Raw genomic sequence first — 21,777 nt, 5'->3', positions numbered from 1 at the left:
CCCTTCTCTTATTATCCTTTCACCTGTTTCATTCTTTCCTGTATCTTTTGCTTTCTGGTCTTACCTGCCTGTCCAGAATATAGCCACTTCATTTTTTTGTTACCTTTTACATTTTTTTCTTTTATTTCTGAAAATATTCCCATCCTGTTCTAATTCAGCTTGCTGCCTCCATTCTGACTGATTTTGTTTGTGTCTTAATTTCTTTTATGCTTCGTATTTTCTGTTGCCACCGTCATTTTGATGCCATTTTTAAAGGCCAGACACTTCATTAAAATTCAGTTTCTTATACTGAACAGTCAGCCAGTCTGCTGACTGTAGTTTTGTAGTGGGCAGAAACAGAAGGCGTCAAGAAATTCAGATGCTGAAAAGCATGATCTAGTGGCAGTCAAGCGTAGTGAGAAAGCTTACAAAACCATAATTACTATATAAAATATGTTATCTGTTCATAGCTACTTCTCAGAGATAATAATTACTGTGGTACTTGCCTGATTTTCCTGTGTCTGTTTCTGTGTCTCTGTCCGTGCATACATTTCTATGCCACAAGGTGAAACATATGCAGCAACAAGAACCATCTCTTGATATGCCCTTTCAGCAGTAAACTAAGAGCAAAGCACTTCTTGACTCCAGTCTGATAATGTTTTGCTTTGTTGCAGAAAGGTTCAGTTGTGCAAGGTTGAGTTTTGACCAGTGAAGTCAGCACACAAAGAGTGAGCTGCTAATGTTTTGTAAACAGAAATATTAACTCATAAGAGCATACTAACTAAGTCAAGCCTTTGCAAGGAGGAAGGCAGAGGCATTCATAGCTGCCCTCCTGTAGCATACACAATAACGTAGGTAGAAACGCCCATTGAGTCAGCTTTGCTGGCAATAGGATTTAGCTGGCAAAATTTGAAGTCAAGTTCCATTGAATAATTCCTTCTCTGCAGGCCATTCACATTCTGTAGTTGCAAAAATTCACTAAAGCACAGCATCAAACAAATTAGTACTTTTATGTTTGCTTTCTTTGTTTTCGTCAACTGTGATAATTGTGTGCTTTCTTCTGATCTGCAGTTGTGCATCTGAAATAAAATACAAGCTAAATAGCATCCTGGGTTGTATCAGGAATAGTGCGGCCGGCAGAACTAGGGAAGTGAATGTCCCCCTGTATTCGGCACTGGTGATGACCCACCTTGAATACTGTGTTCAGTTTTGGGCCCCTCACTACAGGAGGGACATTGAGGTACTGGAGTGTGTCCCAAGAAGAACAATGAAGCTGGTGAAGGGTCTAGAGAACAAGTCTTCTGAGGAGCAGGTGCGGGAACTGGGGTCATGTAGCCCGGAGAAAAGGAGGCTGAGGGGAGACCTTATCACTCTCCACAACTACCTGAAAGGAGGATGTAGCGAGGCGGGGGTCAGTCTGTTCTCTCAAGTGACAAGTGACAGGACAAGAGGAAATGGCCTCAAGTTGTGCCAGGGGAGGTTCAGATTGGATATTATGAAAACTTTCTTCAGCGTAAGGGTTGTCAAGCATTGGAACAGGCTGCCCAGGGAAGTGGTGGAGTCACCATCCCTGGAGGTATTTAGAAGACGTGTAGACGTGGCGCTTAGGGACACAGTTTAGTGGTGGATGTGGCAATGTTAGGTTTACAGCTGGACTTGATGATTGTAGGGGTCTTTTCCAAGCTATCATGTTTTCTATAAGTTTAGGATTCACTTGAAAACCTTATTGAAGTATGGTTTCCCCAGATCCCCCCAAAAGGCAAAAAGTCTTTCAAAGGTTGTTGGACATCATTTTCAGGGATGTAGGTTTTACTTAGTATTCTACAACAGAAAATTTTTCAAACATTAAAAAAATGTAGGGCACCACAGCTTAATCTTGAGTGTACCTAGACTGGACTTTTCCTTGAGAGGAAGGCTCAATCTGCTGTCCACCTGGTACCTGAGGATTTTAAGATAAAGAATTTGGGACAGCTTAAAGATTTTTCTGCCTGAGTTGTAGCACGTGTCAAAAATGCTATCTTGAGAGTGTTCCTGGGCTTCCTTCTGTCCCAAGTCATTTTGAGGTAAGCTTTGATTTAAATTTCAGGACAGAGCCTCCTCTCTGTTCTACCAGCAGAAGAGAAAAGTCAGTGACCATCATTTCATTCCTTTGCTCTAAAAATAATTGATGAAAAACAGGGCTCAGTCCTAAACTTAGATAATGTCCTTCAGGCACATTGTAGGTAGCTCCGATAAATTTACAGAATGCATTCCTGTCTGTGTAGTCAAACTATTGCATGTTTGTAACTTGTGTCGCTTGCCTGCTTCAGCTTCCAGAGCTAAACTCAGCATGATCAACACTATGTCAAAAATACGAGGCCAGGAAAAGGGACCAGGTTACCCTCAGGCTGAAGCCTTGCTGGCAGATGCGATGCTGAAATTTGGCCGAGAACTTGGAGAAGAATGCAACTTTGGTAACTTGATTACTTCCCTTTCCGTTATAATGCAATAAAAATGGTAGTAAAATTTGATATAGCTTTCATTATTAAAATGTTGTGCTCTTATAAAGGAAGAACTTCTGCAAGAAGCACCAGAGTTCTGCTTCATCAGACTTCTCCGTTGGTCTAGGCCTGTTGAGTATCTTTTGCAGATTTGGACTAGAGATTTTTTTGTTGTGGATGAAAGTCAAATTGTTTTCATTTGGACCCATATCCATATAGGCTTTACGCTCTCTGTCATGGATTATGTTACTGGGGATGTACACGTTCAGAAATCATACTATTGTCTATGAATGTGTACAATAAAACCCTTTTGTCCTCTGAATCCTTATAAGTATTACTGTCTTCATTACAGGCAAGGAATAAAGGCTAGTAGATTTTTATTAGACTTTGACCTTCTTTTCTGACCAACTGCCACATTTTAAGGCACTAGTGAATACTCTGTCTTACCTGTCAGCTGCTCCTCCATCCAAGCCCCAAATGAGTTTATGGCTGCCTGAGATAGAAATGTTAAACAGAGACTAAACATTGTGTTCTTCAACAGTAGAGGTCTATCTAAAAGAGATGACATTCATGACAAGATCCTTTGTCTCTCTGTCCTATTTATTTGGGCTTCTCTGTGGCTGTTTTTATGTGGTAACACACAGAACCCTCAAATAGGACTGTGAAAATTCTATTTCCTATTTGAATCTTCATAAAATGTTGTTCCTGGCATAAAGACATCCACAATGGAAAAGGTACTTTCCTGTTTGTTTCATATAATGTACTAGTTAGCTTGGCAGATCTAGGTTGATTTGTGCTAAAGATGACTGAACTGGTTTTTTTAATTGGTTGCCTCTCATTTGCTAAATTTCAAACACATTTTTAAAGGGAAAATGAAGAACTAATAGAATTTAGTTTGCATAAATTGCTGTATATTCCATGGTGATTGCAGTAGCACACAGCAGAATAGATATGGCAATTATTTTTGCATTCTTAACTAATAGCAGCTGTTATGGCTGTCACTCTTCATCCAGGTCTGGCAGGCTCCCTAGTTTTGTGGTGCATTGCTGGCGTTCCCTGCTTGGAAGACAAAACTCCTTCTGATTTCTCACATTTTCTGGTTTTCAGACCCTTTGCATTCTTTTAAAGTAGATTTTTTTCCACCAGCCTACACCTCAAACCAAGAGAGTATTTTTGAGCTTCTTGCTCAAGGAAGGTGAGGTGAGGTGCAGATGCAGAGGAGGTGAACCACAGTGGTAATTTTTGTGCCCCTCAAGTTAGTCTCGGAGGAAATCTCGTAAGGCAGCTAATTCTCATTGAAGTTTATGAACTTGAGTAGGTGTATGAAGTTGATCGTTTCATAAAAAAAAAAATCATTAAAAAAAATCTGTGAAATTGTTAAAGAATCTTTACATTTGATACTGTCACCAGTCTCACTGATACACACAGAGAGACCTCAACTTGGATTGGAGCTGTTCTTGTATGCAGTCTAGTGTCTGGCAACGGCAACACTGGAGCAAATACAGATAATTATTTTCTAGTATGTTACACCAGAGGGAGGAATGAACAGACAGCGAGGGGTCTGGAGGAGGCTGTCTTGATGCAGTGTGGATCCTCAAGTTTAGCTCTGTTACAAGGCATGAACTCTGGGGGCTGCAGAAGTGTAAAATGCGTGTTGCCCTTTCACACAGTGTGCCCATACTCTGTTTCTTTCCTAAACTTGAGACTTAAAATGAAAAGTTAAATGAAATTTCCATGACTCAGTTTCACTTTACAGTGATTTGGAACTAAGTTATTTTGAGATAAACTGGACATCTTTTCTTTCAGGACCAGCACTTGCAGATGTGGGAGAAGCTATGAAGGAGCTTTCTGAAGTTAAGGACTCTTTAGACATGGAAGTGAAACAAAACTTCATTGACCCGCTTCAGAATCTCCATGACAAAGATCTGAGAGAAATACAGGTATTGCCCTCAATGTGACATTTTAATAATGCCAAATGTGTAGACTGTGTATATGTTCAAAATTTATGTAAGTTGTGTAGTGTAAAATGGGCTTTCAGATTTGCAGATTATCTGATTTTAGTTTCTTTTGGCTCGAGTTTTACTTTTCAGTTCTGTTTCTCTTGTTGATGGTTTAGAAAGGGAAAGATCAAAATTCTAACATTTTTTGACCATAACATCGTCAAGCTTATGCAGGCGTCTAATCCTAGAGCAGTACTCTAATCTTACCATTTGAAAGCTCATTTCACTAAACAGATGAACAGATGTTTACATTCAATTTTCTAGTGTATGACATGTGAGGGTTGATAGTTGCCTCTAGACTGGCTCTACTCTTTTGTCTGTATGAAGACTATCTGAAATATTCCCAGGAATTTTGAACACAAGCACAGTTTACTTGCATGAATTACATAATTAGTAATCTAATAACCAGCCAGCACTTACAGAGAAAAGTCTGTTTGCACACAAACTTCTGCGGACACAAACGAATTTTATATCTGTGCAAGTAAAAGTGCCTCCCAATTCAGCAAATGCGTATCTGTATAAGTAACTGCTCTTCTGAGCTCAGTAAAGCTTTCATATTGTTAAATGTATGTGGAACAAAAATGTCATAGGCAGTTTGATACAATTTACAAAGTTGCCAAACTTATGAATATGATAATAGATGACAAATTTATTCTTCCGAGGGAAAGTAAATACCTGAAGTATTTTTGCTTATGCTGGTAGCATTAACTTCTGGCCAGCTTGATGTGTCATCTGCTAAACAGATTGACATGAATGTTATGTCAGTTAACGAACTAGAAAATATTTAATAGAATATAACATTAAGATCCTTTGGTGGTCTGATAGAAATGCTAAAATTATTTTCTGTGTTGCTTTGTTTATGAGAACTATTACACACGCAAAAATGTACTAACTTGTGCTTTTAATAGAATTTTCTCTTAAACATCTAGGGAAAAGCCATAGTGTTCAGGTAATTCTGCATCAGAGTTAAATAGCTAGAAACTTGTGTATCTTTTATACAGGTGGCAATTGCAGTTATCCATCTGTGTGGCCTTTTTTTTTAATATTGAGGGCCTGTAATTTAGACAGCAGCGCACCATTGCTGCTTCAATGATATATAAAACCACCTACTTCATTGTTCTGTATTTCTCCCCTCTGGGGAAGGGTTGATATACAGCAAACAGCACATGCTTGCAAGTATACACAGACTACCTGATTACAATGCAGTGCAAGGAGAGCTGGGGAACATCCTTTCTTCTGTGCTTGCATTTGCATTTTTGTTTTTTAGCATCACCTAAAGAAAATGGAGGGTCGACGCCTGGATTTTGATTACAAAAAGAAAAGGCAAGGCAAGCTCCCTGATGAAGAACTTCGTCAAGCTCTGGAGAAATTTGATGAATCAAAAGAAATTGCTGAGTCAAGCATGTTCAACCTTCTGGAGATGGATGTGAGATACCCCTTTTAATTTTTGAGCTGAATCTTATAATGAGAAAGATACTGGTTCAGCAGTGAAGGCAGTCTAAGCAGTCTAAAATTTGAAAGCCGTACTAAATTCATGACAGCACAGTTTCCTGTCATTGTACAATGGAGAAGCACTTGCTTCCTTGGTGGACTCAGAAGCTATAGCCATGTACAGCATGCACATGTAGGAATAATTTTATAGGTATTTTATAGGTAACTGATTTAAAGAACATAAATCCTCTGTAGCATCATTGTGCTTCCTAACTGCATGGTGTTACTTACAAAACCAAAATATCCTCCTTCTTAGAATTATGTAAATGTAAGTCATGACTTGTACTTAGCTGTGGTTTTAGGGTTTGAGCCAAGTCTTTTACTGAAGTATGTGGGCTGCTGAGAGGATTGGTAAAGATCAGAGATGGTGAACTCACAACCCCATGGTCTCTGCAGATGCAATAGTGCGTAGGAAAGCCAAAGTTAATGTGACTGCTCAAATCTGACTCTGCAGCATAATTCTTGCATACAGACTGGTTTAGGATTGAGCATCTATTGGCTTTTTTTAATCTTCCATTTATAATTAATGTTGAAACTGTAAAATCAAGTGAGAAGAAAATATCTCTTTGGAGGAAAAAAATGTTTCAGCTCAAGTCTGTCTTACAGAATATGTAGTCAAAGGAAACTCAGTTTAAAGATTTCTGTTGAAGTAAAGGATTGGATTTATTTAAAGTTTAAATATGCACCTAATTTAATTCTTCATTTTGTTACCAGATTGCTGTAGAGGAGCCATAACAAACTTGAAAATGTTTGCCTGTTAGAAATCAATATATCTGTGCTGAAGTGAAAGAAGTATAACAAGTTTGTAGTTTTAATCCTTTGTAGTAACATCCAACTACAAAGTTGCTAGTGCTGGCCTGCATTACACCATTGCAGCATTGTGCATTATGGAAACTGCTAGCAATTGCATTGCCCACACCAGAGTTTTGGATGTTTTTTCCCCTCATAAAGTAGAATGCCATCTGCCTTCACTACAAATATTCTGCGTCCAAGAGTACATAGTATCTTCCTGGTTTGGTCTGCTTCACAGGCCAGAATACAGCAGAAGCATGACCATAGTCCCTATGGTTTTGTGCCTCTCAGAGACAGGGAAGGAGAAGGTGTATTGTGCTCTAATTACGGTCTCATTTTTACTTTCATAGTGTTTGCTGAATGAGATAGGTCTGTAGGCTGCCGTTCATGCAAATAAGCCATGGAGATGATCAGTGGAGAAGAGCTGCAGTTACCATTCCAGATCAGGCCATAACTAGATCTGGTAATGAACAAAGACCGATACGTAACTATTTATGAACTACAAAGATAAATGAAGTTTTTAGAGAGATAAGTAAAACTGCCTTTGCTGTGTCAGTGTGACAGTGGTCTTTATTCGCTATTGCTGAGCTGTTAGTACTCGCCTGAGATGTAATATTTTAATGTCAATCCTCAGATTGAGCAAGTGAGCCAGCTTTCTGCTCTTGTACAAGCCCAGCTGGAGTACCACAAGCAGGCCACACAGATCCTACAGCGAGTTACTTCTAAGCTGGAAGATAGGTAATACACTTTTTCTAAGTTTGTTGAATTGTTTTTTGGTTTTACAGAGGCAGAAACCTATTAATGGAATGCAATGCTATTATCTTTTGGAGGTTGGTAATTGTATGTTTATAGAAAGAAGAGCCATTTCATTAGGGAATTGCAAGCTGAGCTTTATATGTTTTGGAGGTGCATATGCTTCTGGGTATGACTGAATGAGGTCTGAGTTCAGGAAAGCGTCTCAGCTCAGTAAAGCTGTTAAATGGAATTTAAGTGATAGCAATTGTTTATAAATATTGGAAGTCAGTGGGACTTACAACTTTGGATTCCTTACCATTCCTGCATGTATTCAAAAAGTAGTCTTTCTGAGAGGATATGTTAATGATTGCTATTGAAATAGAGTATCTTGATACATTCTCATCTACCTGAAGATCTTCCTGAGCCAGGTAGTGAGACCCCCATCATTTGCCACCTTACTAAATAGTCCTTTTTTCCAGATTTATTCCACATCAAGCTTGATACAAGGCTTAACTGAGTTTACCTCTGCCATCCCCTTTTCTGTAACTGTGAATGCTATCTCAGAATTGATAAAATTTTTTTAATAGAATTTTAGAATTTTTAGTTAAGGATTTTTATTTCTGTCAACACAAAACAGATTGAAATGAGGAAAATGTTTGTAAAAATTTATCAGCTTCCCACACACGTCCATCTTCAAGGAAACTTAACATACAGGAAAGATTTCTTTAGTCCACATGGTTCTGGAAGTCTCTTCCTGAACATAATTCCCAAGAGCAGATAATGTTCACTTACTGCGTGAAGGCAGCTTTTTATCGTGCATGATTCTTTGCTGTTTTCTGGTGTCATTAGTGTAGATCTAGTTTCTGGTACTCCTGGGTCTGTCAGTGTTAATTTCCTCAGAGCATGCAGTCTGCAAGCCTCATCAAGTTCTAAGTCTTAAAATTTCTTTGAATTAGGAGCAGCACTTGTTTTGGTTAGGTAGGCTGCCCAGCAGGCTGTTTCTGGATACAGTTTGTAGTACTGTCTAAACAGCTAGCAGAATGATTTTCAGCACTTCCAAATGAATACCGCAATTCACTTACTTTACAGAAGCATTAAAATATCCTCATGAGCAGGTGGGTTGTTCTGTACTCCCTAAGTTATGCCATAAATTGAACATTCCTCTCTCTGCAAGAGATCTCACTTCCTGTATCAATTCAGATAATCTGTTGCCCTTTTGAAACTTCCGATAAACAGTCAGTATCTTTGCTTTAAGCTTCAGCTCTGAATGATTTTAGCTTTTCAAGAGCTTTGCATCAGACTGCTACTACAAATCAGCTGAAGTATATCTTTGGCATAAACTTACTATGCATCCCTAATTGTAAAGAATCTGATGGCTAAATCATCATTTTTTGTCCACACCACTGGACACAAATTAGAGCACTGTGATATGCTGGTGCCAGTGCTTTAGATTAGGCTTCAAAACTTTCTTCAGGAACTGCAGGTGCAAGAATTTTCATTTTTCTTCTACACATTAATGGAAGGCATAAACTTCCTTAAAATACCATGATTCCATGAACTGGGACTTCAGAAAATCGGCAAACACTGGGAGACTTAGAATAAAATTAATAAAATTTGGAAGGTCAGCAAAGGCTTTTCCTGTTAAACTCTCGTTTTCATCAAGAAAAAGGAGGCTGCAGTTTTCAAGACAGACTATCGTGACAAAGCAGCTGGGAGCAGGAATCGTTTCCTTGGAGATGTTTCTTTCCTTAAGAAACACGGCTCATGCTGAGCTTTTGGGTAATTTTTAGCAAGTCACTAGAACTGTCAACTTCTAGTTCATTATCTGTAAAAAATGATGTTTGTTTCACAGAAGTATTAAGTGTGATATAACTTGTTTATTTCTTTCTTCAAAACTTTACTATTTGGAAAAAGTAACTTCTGTGAACGAGTGAAACACAGCAAAGCCTTTTTATCTCGTGAAGTTCAACAAGGCCAAGTGCAAGGTCCTGCACATGGGTTGGGGCAATCCCAAGCACAAATACAGAATGGCCAGGGAATGGATTGAGAGCAGCCCTGCAGAGAAGGACTTGGGGGTGTTGGCTGATGATGAGAAGCTCAACATGAGCCAGCAATGGTGTGATCGCAGCCCAAAAACCAACCACATCCTGGGCTGCATCAAAAGAAGTGTGGCCAGCAGGTCGAGGGAGGTGATTCTGCCCCTCTACTCTACTCTTGTGAGACCCCACCTGGAGTCCTGCATCCAGCTCTGGGGCCAGTAACATAAGAAGGACATGGATCTGTTGGAGCACGTCCAGAGGAGGGCCATGAAGATGACCAGAGGGCTGGAGCCCCTCTCCTATGAAGACAGATTGAGAGAGCTGTCTTCAGCCTATAGAAGAGAAGGCTCTGGGGAGATCTTGTAGTGGCCTTCCAATACCTAAAGGGGGCCTACAGGAGAGGTGGGGAGGAACTATTTATCAGAGAGTGTAGTGATAGGAGGAGGGGTAACAGTTTTAAACCGGAAGAAGGTAGATTTAGATTAGATATTAGGAATATTAGGAAATTATTCTTTACTGTGAGGGTGGAGAGACACTGGAACAGGTTGCCGAGGGAAGTTGTGGATACCCCATCCCTAGAGGTGTTCATGGCCAGGTTGGATGGGGCTTTGAGCAACCTGGTCTAGTGGGAGGTGTCCCTACCCATGGCAAGGGGTTGGAACTACATGATCTTGAAGGTACCTTCAAACCCTAATCTTCCAATTCTATGATTCTACAATTCTATTTAACCTTATTTTGACAATTTCATTAATTTATGGTTTTAATATGCTTATGTTTTTGCTTATGAAGAAGAAAAGCAGTCTCTGGGGGCTATTATTGATATTATTTTGGATTGTGAGAAAAACCTTGTTATCAGGACCAAAACTGGTTAAGTTAGAAGCAGATATTTTCAGTAGATAAATCAAAATGTGCTACCAACAGCAGGTGTGTGGCAGATCTAGAGAAGGTTAGAGAAATCAACTTGTCCTTTAAATATGGAGGTCTTGACTCAAGTATTCTTCCATATGCAGTATCAGAAATATTTGTGGCAGTTCTACTGCATAAGCTGCTCTGAATCCGACATCATCCTTTCCCTGCATTTTACCCTGGAATCTGAAAATGTAGCCTTTCCTAGAAATTCTAGTTTTTTCAGTTAGACTAATAAGTTGAAATGAATGATGCATAATGGTTTTATTTTGAGAGTCAGGAAAACTGCAGTTGTGTGCCTTTGTGAAACAAGTGTTCCAAATTACAAATTAACAATGTCTGTAGCTGAAGTCAGTACATTCCCACACAGTCTCCTCACAAAATGACAAGAGTTGGCATCGGCCAACTGAACAGTTAAGGCTTGCCAGGGACAGAAGCAAAAATCATGCTAAAAAGGAGAGCAGGGATGTTTTTACAGCCCTTCTGTTAGCATTGATAATCACATAACAAGTTTTTCTCCATTAGAAGCTCTTTGTTATTGTTAGGCAAAAGGAAGCTAGACAAAATGCTCTGCTACTAGAAGGAAAAAAAAATAACAACGTCATGGCGTAATCACTTCAGGTGGTTTTTGGTAATTTAAACTAGTGTTGTAAACAAAAAATTACTCCAAATGTCAAAACTTGTTTAGTCTGGATGAGTGGTGGGTGGGAACTTCAGCCATGGAAATAAAGATGTTTGTTGCATTTCATCTGTTAAAAAGAAACTAACTCTTGACATTTAACTTGATTTTTTGGCAGAATAAAAGAGGCATCATCTCAGCCCAGGAAAGAATATCAGCCCAAACCCCGTATGAGCCTGGATTTCACAACTGGTGACAATACTCAGCACAATGGAGGAATATCCCATGCCACCACACCCAAACCATCAGGTAATGGGAGTAGCAACATGAGAAGAAAAGCCAACTCTGAAGTTTTGCTACATGCAGAAGTTCCATGCTTTCTTCTAGAAATTAGTTCTTCCATAGTGAGGGAAAACGAGAATAAGGATGGTACAGGAGAGAGCTGTTCGAACTGTTGTTTATTTGTAAAGTATTCACATCCCCAGGCAGGAGAACAAGGGTGGATCATCCACTGCTTTAAATGTTTCTTTGGGTCAAAAATGTCCTTAGTCCTAGAAGCTCAAAAGAGATGCTGCTGTACTAAATTCACCTTGAAAAATAGGTCTTTACAAAAAAGGCATTTAGAAACCGAAAGAACAATAGCAAGTTTTCAATGAAAATGCAGAACCTTGAACCTCTCCAAAACCTCCATAACCTTATCCTGCTTTTTAAGACCAGGTTTTACAACACAAAGACCCTGAAAGTAAAAATCACTAAAAAGAAAAACAAAGCCATCTGAGTTATTTTCTTTGTCCAATCGTAAGTGACACAAGCAAGATTAAGCATTTCTATGTCTGTGCATAATTATTATCTTAAATAAGTTTAATTCATATAAGCACATACTAAGAAAGCCTTATTATTTGTTTCTCAAAGTAATGATCCGTTATCCCATGTTATGGTGAGTGCTGTCCTCTGTCCAGACCCTGATCTCAGTTATTCCAGTTTTCCTCAGTGACAATTGCTAGCACACTCCACCTTGCAAGACTGGATTTTTTTCACTAGATCTTTAATCAGGATTTCTTTCCTTCCCGTCACATCCTGCTGTGAATGTTTGATGTTCTCCCAGGTACAGGCAGCTGTGATATCTGCCTTTGGCACCTGCAACTGGGAATTGTCTTTCATAATCTTGCAAACTCCTAGTAACTTCCTCACTATGCTAGCAAGGATGGTGATACAATGAAGAGTCCTTGTGCGTGAGTGTGGCTTGAGTCCTGCATGCTAAAGCTGTCCTCATGCCACCAGTAATTTTCTTCTTCACTTCTTTTTTGTAGTGTTATGAACACTTGTCTGTGCTAAGCCAGTGCAGACTGATATTCCTGTGTCTCTTCAGCATTTGTGTTTTCCTCTTCAGAGAGCAGTATTTAGCATTTTCTTCAATAGGGGTTCTTTCGTTTGGAGTGTTTATTGGTTTCTGAAAAACACCTTCTTTGAAAATTCCTTAATGTTTACGTTGGTTCATTCGAAGCTCCGATCTTCTATGCTTTATTCATTAAGTCTTCGAAACTTCAGCTAGTAGCAATGAGCATACCAAACACACGTTGTAAGGCTGTGCCAGCAAAACAGTCTTCATGACAAATAAAGCAAAATACACTCTGAGCAATATGTAAAGAAATTAAAGAAGATTTCACTACAGAATTTAATAAATTAAATCTGGTATTTGAAAAACTTGCTCTATTGACATCTGTAGAAATGGAGTGGTTTTGTCCTAAAATAGCTCAAGCATGGGCCTTCTAGCTATAGTGTGTGGTTGAAATGAATGTGCAATAAGTTTGAATCTAACAGTTATTCATGTTGAAGCCAGTGTACATGAAAAAGCTGCAATAGGTGTACTTAGAACTGCCATTATGGTGGAGTGGCATGTGTCAGTTCATTCTGACCACTGGAACTGCACGAACTTTTACTATGGAAAATCAGGTAGGGATCTAAGACTCCTTACAGTTTAGTGTGGCTAAATCCTAAATATTTTGACCAGTAACAGTTTTGTTTATGATAAACTTGAAGCTATAGAGACATTGGGGGGTGGGTGAGTAGGGAATACAGGGAATGGGATGAATATTTATTAATTTCATATAATGTATGGAAATCTAATCTAACGAATGACTTACAATAATATCCATTAGGGTTTAACAATATCCATCCTAAAGGGTTTATGGTCAGACGTTCATGAACTAACATATTAGAAAGCTTTCCATTTCAGACTTGTTCTGAATCTATCCTGGTGACTCTGCAATCATTTTGTGGGAATGGGGAGAAAAGGTCTTTGGGAACCTCATTCTAAAATTCAGAGGATTAGGAGCATACACAGGGGTTTACATTATAGCTGTACCAGTGAAGTTCCCAAATATAGGACAAAGACACAGTTACATCTTCACTGTGTTGTTTTAAGCTACCCCTTACACTGCTTACCTGAGGTAAACAGACAAAGCGTCTCTGCCAGTAAAGCTGGAAATACATTAGGGCTTTTGCTTCATTTTTTGTGTTTTGTAAACAGATAAAAAATAGCTTCCAAATGGATTGCAGCCATGCTTTTAGGTGTGGGCTTACTGTAGCTTGTTTCTTATAGGATTCTCAGACATTTATAAGCAGTCACTTAGGAAAACTGAAGGCTGCCAAAAGCTGCTAGCTGTATTCAAATGAAGTTTAGCAGGCCAAATTTAGATGTTCTCAAAGAACTGTCATCAGCACACGAATGATACCACAAACAGCAAAATCTGTAGTAGGTATAATGGTAAAAAGGATACCGTAACTGTTGAGATTTTTAAGCACATCACTTCTTTGTGTTTCTTCTCCATAGGTGTTCACATGGATCAGCCATGCTGCCGAGCTCTGTATGACTTTGAACCAGAAAATGAAGGGGAGCTGGGATTTAAAGAGGGTGATATCATTACCCTCACTAACCAGATTGATGAAAACTGGTATGAGGGTATGCTTCATGGCCAGTCAGGTTTCTTTCCTATCAACTATGTCGATATCCTAGTTCCATTACCCAATTAGGATGGCTGATCCACCACCTCAGACCCAGATAGTTGTGTCAGTACCACTGCTTTCAAAATGCTGCTTCTTACACCTTACAAGTGCAAACTGCAGTGGTTAGAGTCATTGCTTCCCACTGAGCATCTTTGGTTTACGTGTTGTCCTACTATGTGGTGGTGATGCGTGGTATCTTCTGAGCCAGCATAGTGCGGGTTAGTTTATTGGCCATGCTGGCCTGGTGGTAACCAGAGTCATTACTGAGATGAAGCTGGGAAGATGATGGCAAGCAAGCAGGTATCTCATAGTGAAGTAGCAGGAGGTGAAGGTGGTATTGGGAAGATAATGCCTATCACCACTGTATTACTTTTCAGTCTTAGTTCTCTATAAAAAGAGGGAAAAGTTCTTACCGTTCCATCTTTCTCTTCCTAATGATACAGTTCGCACAGGTCTAACATGGACTAACCAGAATTGTATCTTCCAACCAAACTGGCTTACTGTTCTCACAGAGACAGCGTAGATGTAGACCCTCTGGTTTCTCAGAAAGTGAACCACTGTACTGTGTGTCCTGCTGCTCTCTGCTCATTTTTTTGTTCTTAATTATTGTTAAAAGGCCTATTTCCATCCAGAGGTAAACTGTAAACCATAAAATGGGGATTCCTATAGTAAAACCTTTGACCACAACCCACCTGAATTTGCCCTTCAGGAACCTTTAGCATGCTCACCAAAATGCCAGTAAGAGGGCAAGATGGGGAATAAAACTGGCATTTGTTAACTGTTTCTAGTCAAGTCTTGGCACAAAATCATGCTGCTTAAGCACCAGATATCCTTTGTAAACTCCTTCACTGAGGAATACAGTAACCAACCAAACATGACCCACGCTTCATTTGTTTCTGTCTACCATGTGTTCTTCAAACATCATTTGTGCATATTCTGCCCTCAATGAGGACGAAATAAAACTTGTTATCTTTTTGTGTTGAGCAATTAAAGACATGTGGCCGTATATGCAAAAACATTTCCCATATGTTTAGTTGGTTCTCTTGTGTTCCTCCTTCCTGCACTTTGTGTGTACAGTGCTGTGCCTAGCTTCTTGGCAATCTTTTGGTAACAGTTGCAGAAGTTCTGTTAGTTTAGTTACCCAGAGTTTTATTTATCTAAATTGTACAGACTCTTTCAGAGATTTAATGTGCTGCTTCGAATGTGCCACTTCAGTACTGAATGATGTGAAGACAATTCCCTACTGCTTAATGTATAAGCTATATCATGGAAAGTATTGATATTTCAAATAAATGCTGAGAGAATAACTAGAATAATGTTGTGGATTATTACTTTGATATTCTCAAATCTGTTGTGCAAACTTCAGCTAACAAGAATTTTATTTCAGAAAGCATATTCCTCATTTGCTGCAAATGTGAAAAATACTTTTCTTGTCATCATCTTATTGCTTCAGTCAATTAAAAGTCATGCATATAATGGCCATGATAAACAGGATAAACGGAACACTGAGCATATTAAATTAATGTCATGAAGACCAGCATGCAATCTTGTGGATACAGGTTGTTTCACATTAAAGAATGATGGTGTTCACAAACTCTCTAGTAAAGCTTTAAGACATGGTAACTTATAATTTGATTTTTCTTTCATATGACACAGTATTTTATTTCATTTTATATTCTTTTTTGTACACATGTTGTGTCAAAGAGCCAAACACCCACCCAGCTGCTCCCTCACTGTTCCTCCTCAGTCGGAGGATAAGAAAGCTCGTGGGTTGAGATGAACACAGGGACATTGCTTACTGGTCACTGTCACAAGCAAAACAATTTTATTACCAAATACAACAGATTTGTGTACTGAGAGGCAAACCTTAAAATGGTGTCTTTCCCGCACCATTTCCCAAGCTCAAATTCACTCCTTCCTGACTCCTCCCCACCAGAAGTGCAGGGGGATGTGGAATGGGAGGTCTCTGGTCAGTCCATAACAGCTCCTCTCTGCTCCTCCTTCCTCCTCCTGGTTTTCCGCTGTTCCAGCAGTTGGTCCCTGCACAGGCCATGGTGTGAGTATCTGCTGGTGTGTCATGAACTGCTGCCTCCTCATCCTGCTCTGACCTTGGTGTTCCCTCTGATGTTTCTCACTCCTTTATTTTCCCCCTCCTCCTCTGCCCAGTGTGTTTTGCCCTTTCTTAAGTATGTTTTCTCTGAGGCACCACCGTCTTGCCTGAGGAGCTCAGCCATGTCCTGTGGTGGATCCATTAGAGCTGGCTGGAACCAGCTGTGTCGGGCATGAGGCAGCTCCAGCCTCTCACAGAGGCTGCCCTGCAGCCCCCACTGCCAGCACCTTGTCACATAACCATGTAGGCCTATCTAAGGGATGTCCCTATACACGTTGACAGAGACTGACAGAGTGGAACAAGACCGAGTCTGACAGAGATGGAGCCTCATTCAAGGCTCAGTTCAAGGTCAGGTTGGATGGGGCTCTGACCAACCTGATCTAGCTGAGGATGTCCCTGCGCACTGCAGCAGGGGTTGGACTAGCTGACCTTTAAAGGTCCCTTCCAACCCAAACTAATAAAAAAAAAAATACATATGTATACAGAACTCCCATTACTTTTTATTGCAGTTCTGGCCTAAATCCTAGGACTGGCCTTTAAGTAAGTTTCTGTCAGTGATTGGAAGTATCTGTTTCAAATCTAATGGCCCTGAAACTTTTAACAGATGCATTAATGGTGATTTACTACAGTTAAGAACTACATTATAGTTAATTAACTATGTTAATTATCGAGGCTAGTGCCGCTGGATCCAAGAGACACGTTTCTGGCCCTGGGCCCCCCATGTTTTATCAGATTATTATTCTGTAGTTTTTGTGGAGGCCGTGCAAACATAGGGCAACTATCTTAGAGATAATTTTACATGATTTAGAGCAAATGTATAATTGGTGTGCAGTGCTGTCCCACCCTGCTGAGGGGGCATATTTTTTAAGGTGTAAGGAACTGTTGCATCTTTCAACAAATGGTGCCAGAAGGAATGCACAGATAGTCAAACAATCTGTTACGCACTATCACTTGATGACATGGGCCTGGTCTTGACATGTTACACAATTCTTGGTAGTTCTGTATTGCTTCTGTTCTCTGTCTCACACAAGTAATCCCCGAAGAATGCTTTATTCCTCAGGTGGTAAAATCAAAATCTGACTTGGCCGAGACAGAGATTACCAGGGCTGACAAAAGTTTGCATCTAAAGCTTCAGTGGTAGGATGAAGGGTGTGATCCAGGGATTCGAAGACAACAGGAGGCTGTTTGCTTTTGTATCTCAGATACTTCAAAGCTTTGCCTACAAAGCCCTGTGACTGTGTTCCTTCTAGAAGCACATAAGACGTTGTTGATGGAGGCAACATCCTTTTTTCACTGGCAGACTAACAACTTCTGTCATCCTGCTTCCTAAGGTGTATGTTTTCAGAAACATTTAAAAAATGTGACAGTGGTTCCTAATTACCAAACTTGGCTGTAGAACTGGTGCTTCTCACAGAGGAAATGAGGAAGTCTTCCAGTGCTGAGCTATCAGCTGCTGAATATAGCTAAATGTTTTGAGTTTGATGCCGGGAATTTTTTCTATTGAATCCCAAGTTTTCATAAAGCTTTTTACTTTCTTAGACCTTCTCATTTATTGCAAAGGGAAACCTTGTGAAAAATACAGCAAAAACCCCCAACAGTTCCCTGAACAGTTCTCCATTTAAATAAGTTATTTAACCAAATGAGTGTGGGGGTTTTTTTCCCTCTTTTAAAATATCCCCTTCCCTTCAAAAAGAAGGAAGATGGTAGTTACACACAAAATTTTGTATTTTAGTCTTGGCTTCATAACTATACAGACAACTCTCCCTTTACAGATAATTATACTAGATACTAGTCCACATGAACTAGATCGACAAGACTTGAAAACTGCTATGAGGACTTCTTGCCTCGTTTCACATTTTTAGGTCTTTCAAGTCTTTATGACTACCACTATGCTGAGCAATAGTTCTGCTCCAGGTTTTATCCTAGGCTTACCATATCTACAGACTGAGGAAACTGGCTAGACTCATGAAAGCAGGGACCAGGATGTGTGTAGATCAGACGGGTCTTCTTCCCAGCATAGGAGTAGGCTGATTGGAGATGGGCAAATGAAGTAATGAATTGCCACCAGAGTGCCAAGAGGTTCACTGAGGACATGGAGAACTGATGCAGAGGGAGCATGTGGCTCCAAATGGGGATCCTTTCCCCAGGCGTTGGGGGTCTGCAGATCCCTGGACTATGCGATTGCTTGGCACCCCACAGCCACTTCCCGTTTCTTCTCCTTGCTGTGGTGAGCACCAACACCAGTTTTGACAGGCTGTGAGAGAGAATTCTTATAGGCCCCAGTTAGCTGTACTGTGCTCCCGCCCCATGAAGACCACAAACTTTGATCTGAAACCAAGTACCCATCTAATGCCTACACCCAAATTCAGTGTAATGCATAAACTATTTCCATTTATGAACCTCTATTGTGACATGTAACTTTCACGCTGTCTAACATTTCTCCCCAGGGACAGGACTCAGCATTTCCCTATGTTGAAGTTCATGGGGTTCCTGTCAGCCCATTTCTCCAGCTTCTCCAGATCCCTTTCAACGCCAGCACAACACTCTGTATCAGCCATTCCTCCCTGTTTTGTATCATCTGCAAAGTTATGAAGGGCGTGCTCTGCCTAAACTTCAAGACCATGAAACACAGTGTCACAGAACAGTTTGGGCTGGAAGGAACCTTTGAAGATCATCTATTTCCAACCTCACACCCCGCGATTGGCAGGGACATCTTTCACTCTATCAGGTTGCTTGAAGCCCAGTCCAACCTGAATTTGAACACATCCAATGATGTAGCATCCACAACTTCTCTGGGCAACATGTTCCAGAGTCTCACCACCCTTACCATAAAACAGTTTCTATCTTATGTCCAATCTGTAATTACCCTCTTGCAGTTTAAAATAGTTGCCCCTTGTCCCGTCACTACAGGCTGTGTTAAAAAGTCTGTCTCTGTCTTATACGCTCCCTTTATATACTGAAAGGCTGCAACAAGGTCTCCCCAGAGCCTTCTCTTCTCCAAGCTGAAGAACCCCAACTCTCTCAGCCTCTCTTCATCGAAGAGGTGTTCCAGCTCTACAGCTCTCTGACGATTTTTGTGGCCCTCCTCTGGACCCACTTTAATGAAGATGTTGAACAAGATTGGACCCACTATTGACTGCTGGTATACACCATTCATAGCTGGCCTTCAGCTGGTCATTGTGCCACTGAACACAACCCTCTGGGCTCAGTCATTCAGTCAGTTTTCAATCTACTTCACTGTCCACTGATCTAACTCATACTTTTATCAGTTTCATAGAATCATAGAATCATAGAATCATAGGGTTGGAAGGGACCTCTGGAGATCATCTAGTCCAACCCCCCTGCCAGAGCAGGGTCACCTAGAGCAGGTTACACAGGAACACGTCCAGGTGGGTTTTGAATGTCTCCAGAGTTGGAGACTCCACCACCTCTCTGGGCAGCCTGTTCCAGTGCTCTGCCACCCTCAGGGTAAAGAAGTTCCTCCTCATGTTTAGGTGGAACTTCCTATGTTCCAGTTTGTGCCCATTGCCTCTTGTCCTGTCCCCGGGCACCAGTGAAAAGAGCCTGGCCCCATCCTCCTGACACCCACCCTTTAAGTATTTGTAAGTGTTGATAAGGTCCCCCCTCAGCCGTCTTTTTTCCAGACTGAAGAGACACAAATCCCTCAGCCTTTCCTCATAAGAGAGGTGTTCCAGTCCCCCAATCATCTTTGTAGCCCTCTGCTGCACCCTTTCCAGCAGTTCCCTGTCCCTCTTGAACCGGGGAGCCCAGAACTGGACACAGTACTCCAGGTGCGGCCTCACCAAGGCAGAGTAGAGGGGGAGGATGACCTCCCTCGACCTGCTGGCCACGCTCTTCTTGATGCACCCCAGGATGCCATTGGCCTTCTTGGCCACAAGGGCACATTGCTGGCTCATGGTCATCCTGTTGTCCACCAGGACTCACAGGTCTCTTTCCACAGAGCTGCTCTCCAGCAGGTCAGCACCCAACCTGTACTGGTGCATGGGGTTGTTCCTCCCCAGGTGCAGCACCCTACACTTGCCCTTGTTGAATTTCATAAGGTTTCTCTCTGCCCAGATCTCCAACCTGTCCAGGTCTCTCTGTATGGCGGCACAGCCTTCCGCTGTGTCAGCCACCCCACCCAGCTTGGTGTCATCAGCAAACTTGCTGAGGGTGCACTCTGTCCCCTCATCCAGGTCATTGATGAATATGTTGAAGAGGACTGGACCCAGTACTGACCCCTGGGGAACACCACTCGTCACTGGTCTCCAACTAGACTCTGTGCCCCTAATCACAACCCTCTGAGCTCTATCTTTCAACCAGTTTTCTATCCACCCCACTGTCCATTCATCTAACCCACACTTCCTAAGCTTCCCTATGAGGATGCTGTGGGAGACCGTGTCAAACGCCTTGCTTAAGTCAAGGTAGACCACATCTACCGCCCTCCCCTCATCTATCCATCTAGTCATGCCATCGTAGAAGGCTATTTGGAAGTTTGTCTATTAGGAAGTTAAACCACAGAGAATGTTATACCACAGGACTCTCAAAATAATAAATTGTATATATTTCTGTAGCACTTGCCTGTATATAGAGCTGACCATAACCTCCTAAAACATTTGGATTCTTAAATGAAGGCTAAATTCTTAAATATTGAACACTTTAAGCCTGGCATCTATTTTCATGTTAGTTGGTGAAACAAATTTTCATAGATCCAAGGAAAAGTTTAGATTTGGAGTGTTATCTGTGGACTCTAGTGCAACCTCCTGCTCAGAGGAGGTATGATTAGATCGTGCTGCTCAGGACCATATCCAGTTAAGTCTTGAACACATCCAAGCTGGAGCTGCAGATTCCCCAAACTTTTTTTTGTCAAAAGGTAGAACATCCTTAGTTTCCAGTGAAAATAGTGAAGGCACAGCACTGTAAAAGTTAGCTGTTACATGCTATGCATCGCAATACTTGGATATCCACAGGCTTTCCGTGGTTGCTATAGTGGCTGCCTCCAAATCTTGTATGTTATGTGTAGGGAGGAGACTAGTTGTGACTCTGTGTAACAGTTATGGCTACAATGGTTGATGATATGAAGTATTTTTTGAGGGGTACTGAGGCATCTAATGGTGGAAGTGACAATACACAGCTTGCATAATTGCACTCAGTTAATTGCATAAGGACAATTCCACAAATACCTTGGCCAGGTTTCAAAGATTTGACATGCATTCTGAGGTTTGGTTTCTCAAAGTGCCCATTGAGTTGCCACTTAGCCCAGTGGTCATTACAGGTTTTGTGTGTAAAGTTCCACAGGGATTTGCATTTCTTCCCCAGAAGCACTGAAGCCTTGGTTAAACTCATCTGTGACCCTTTGCAACTGATGAGCTAGATAAGCTTCTAACATTACTGCAAGAACTTAGTCCAGTATGCAGTCATATTTTCTTAATTTATAGAATCATAGAATCTTCATGATTGGAAAGGACCTCTGAGATCATCAAGTCCAACCATACACACACAAAAAAACCCCTACAATCTCTGCCACTAGAGCATGCCCTGAAGTGCCACATCTAGACGTTTCTTAAACACCTCTAGGGATGGTGACTCAACCACCTCCCTGGGCAGGCTGTTCCAGTGC

At 40.9% G+C, this 21,777-nt stretch overlaps 1 protein-coding gene across 1 annotated transcript in view; it reads left to right on the top strand.

Moving 5' to 3' along the window:
• The window catches only part of SH3GL2 (SH3 domain containing GRB2 like 2, endophilin A1), a 99,476-nt gene extending 83,882 nt beyond the window's left edge, over nt 1-15,594 (top strand). The window contains exons 4-9 of the mRNA XM_063321450.1: nt 2,289-2,432; nt 4,266-4,399; nt 5,727-5,885; nt 7,377-7,480; nt 11,220-11,350; nt 13,875-15,594. Of these exons, the coding sequence (XP_063177520.1) occupies nt 2,289-2,432; nt 4,266-4,399; nt 5,727-5,885; nt 7,377-7,480; nt 11,220-11,350; nt 13,875-14,074 (872 nt within the window). The 3' untranslated portion in view covers nt 14,075-15,594. The remainder of the gene's footprint in view (nt 1-2,288; nt 2,433-4,265; nt 4,400-5,726; nt 5,886-7,376; nt 7,481-11,219; nt 11,351-13,874) is intronic.
• Nucleotides 15,595-21,777: the final 6,183 nt, after the last annotated feature.

This window comes from Chroicocephalus ridibundus, chromosome Z (genome assembly GCF_963924245.1).
Source record: "Chroicocephalus ridibundus chromosome Z, bChrRid1.1, whole genome shotgun sequence".
Classification (NCBI taxonomy): domain Eukaryota; kingdom Metazoa; phylum Chordata; class Aves; order Charadriiformes; family Laridae; genus Chroicocephalus; species Chroicocephalus ridibundus.
The sequence above is the reverse complement of the archived record's forward strand: the minus strand, read 5'-3'. Positions and strand labels throughout refer to the sequence as shown.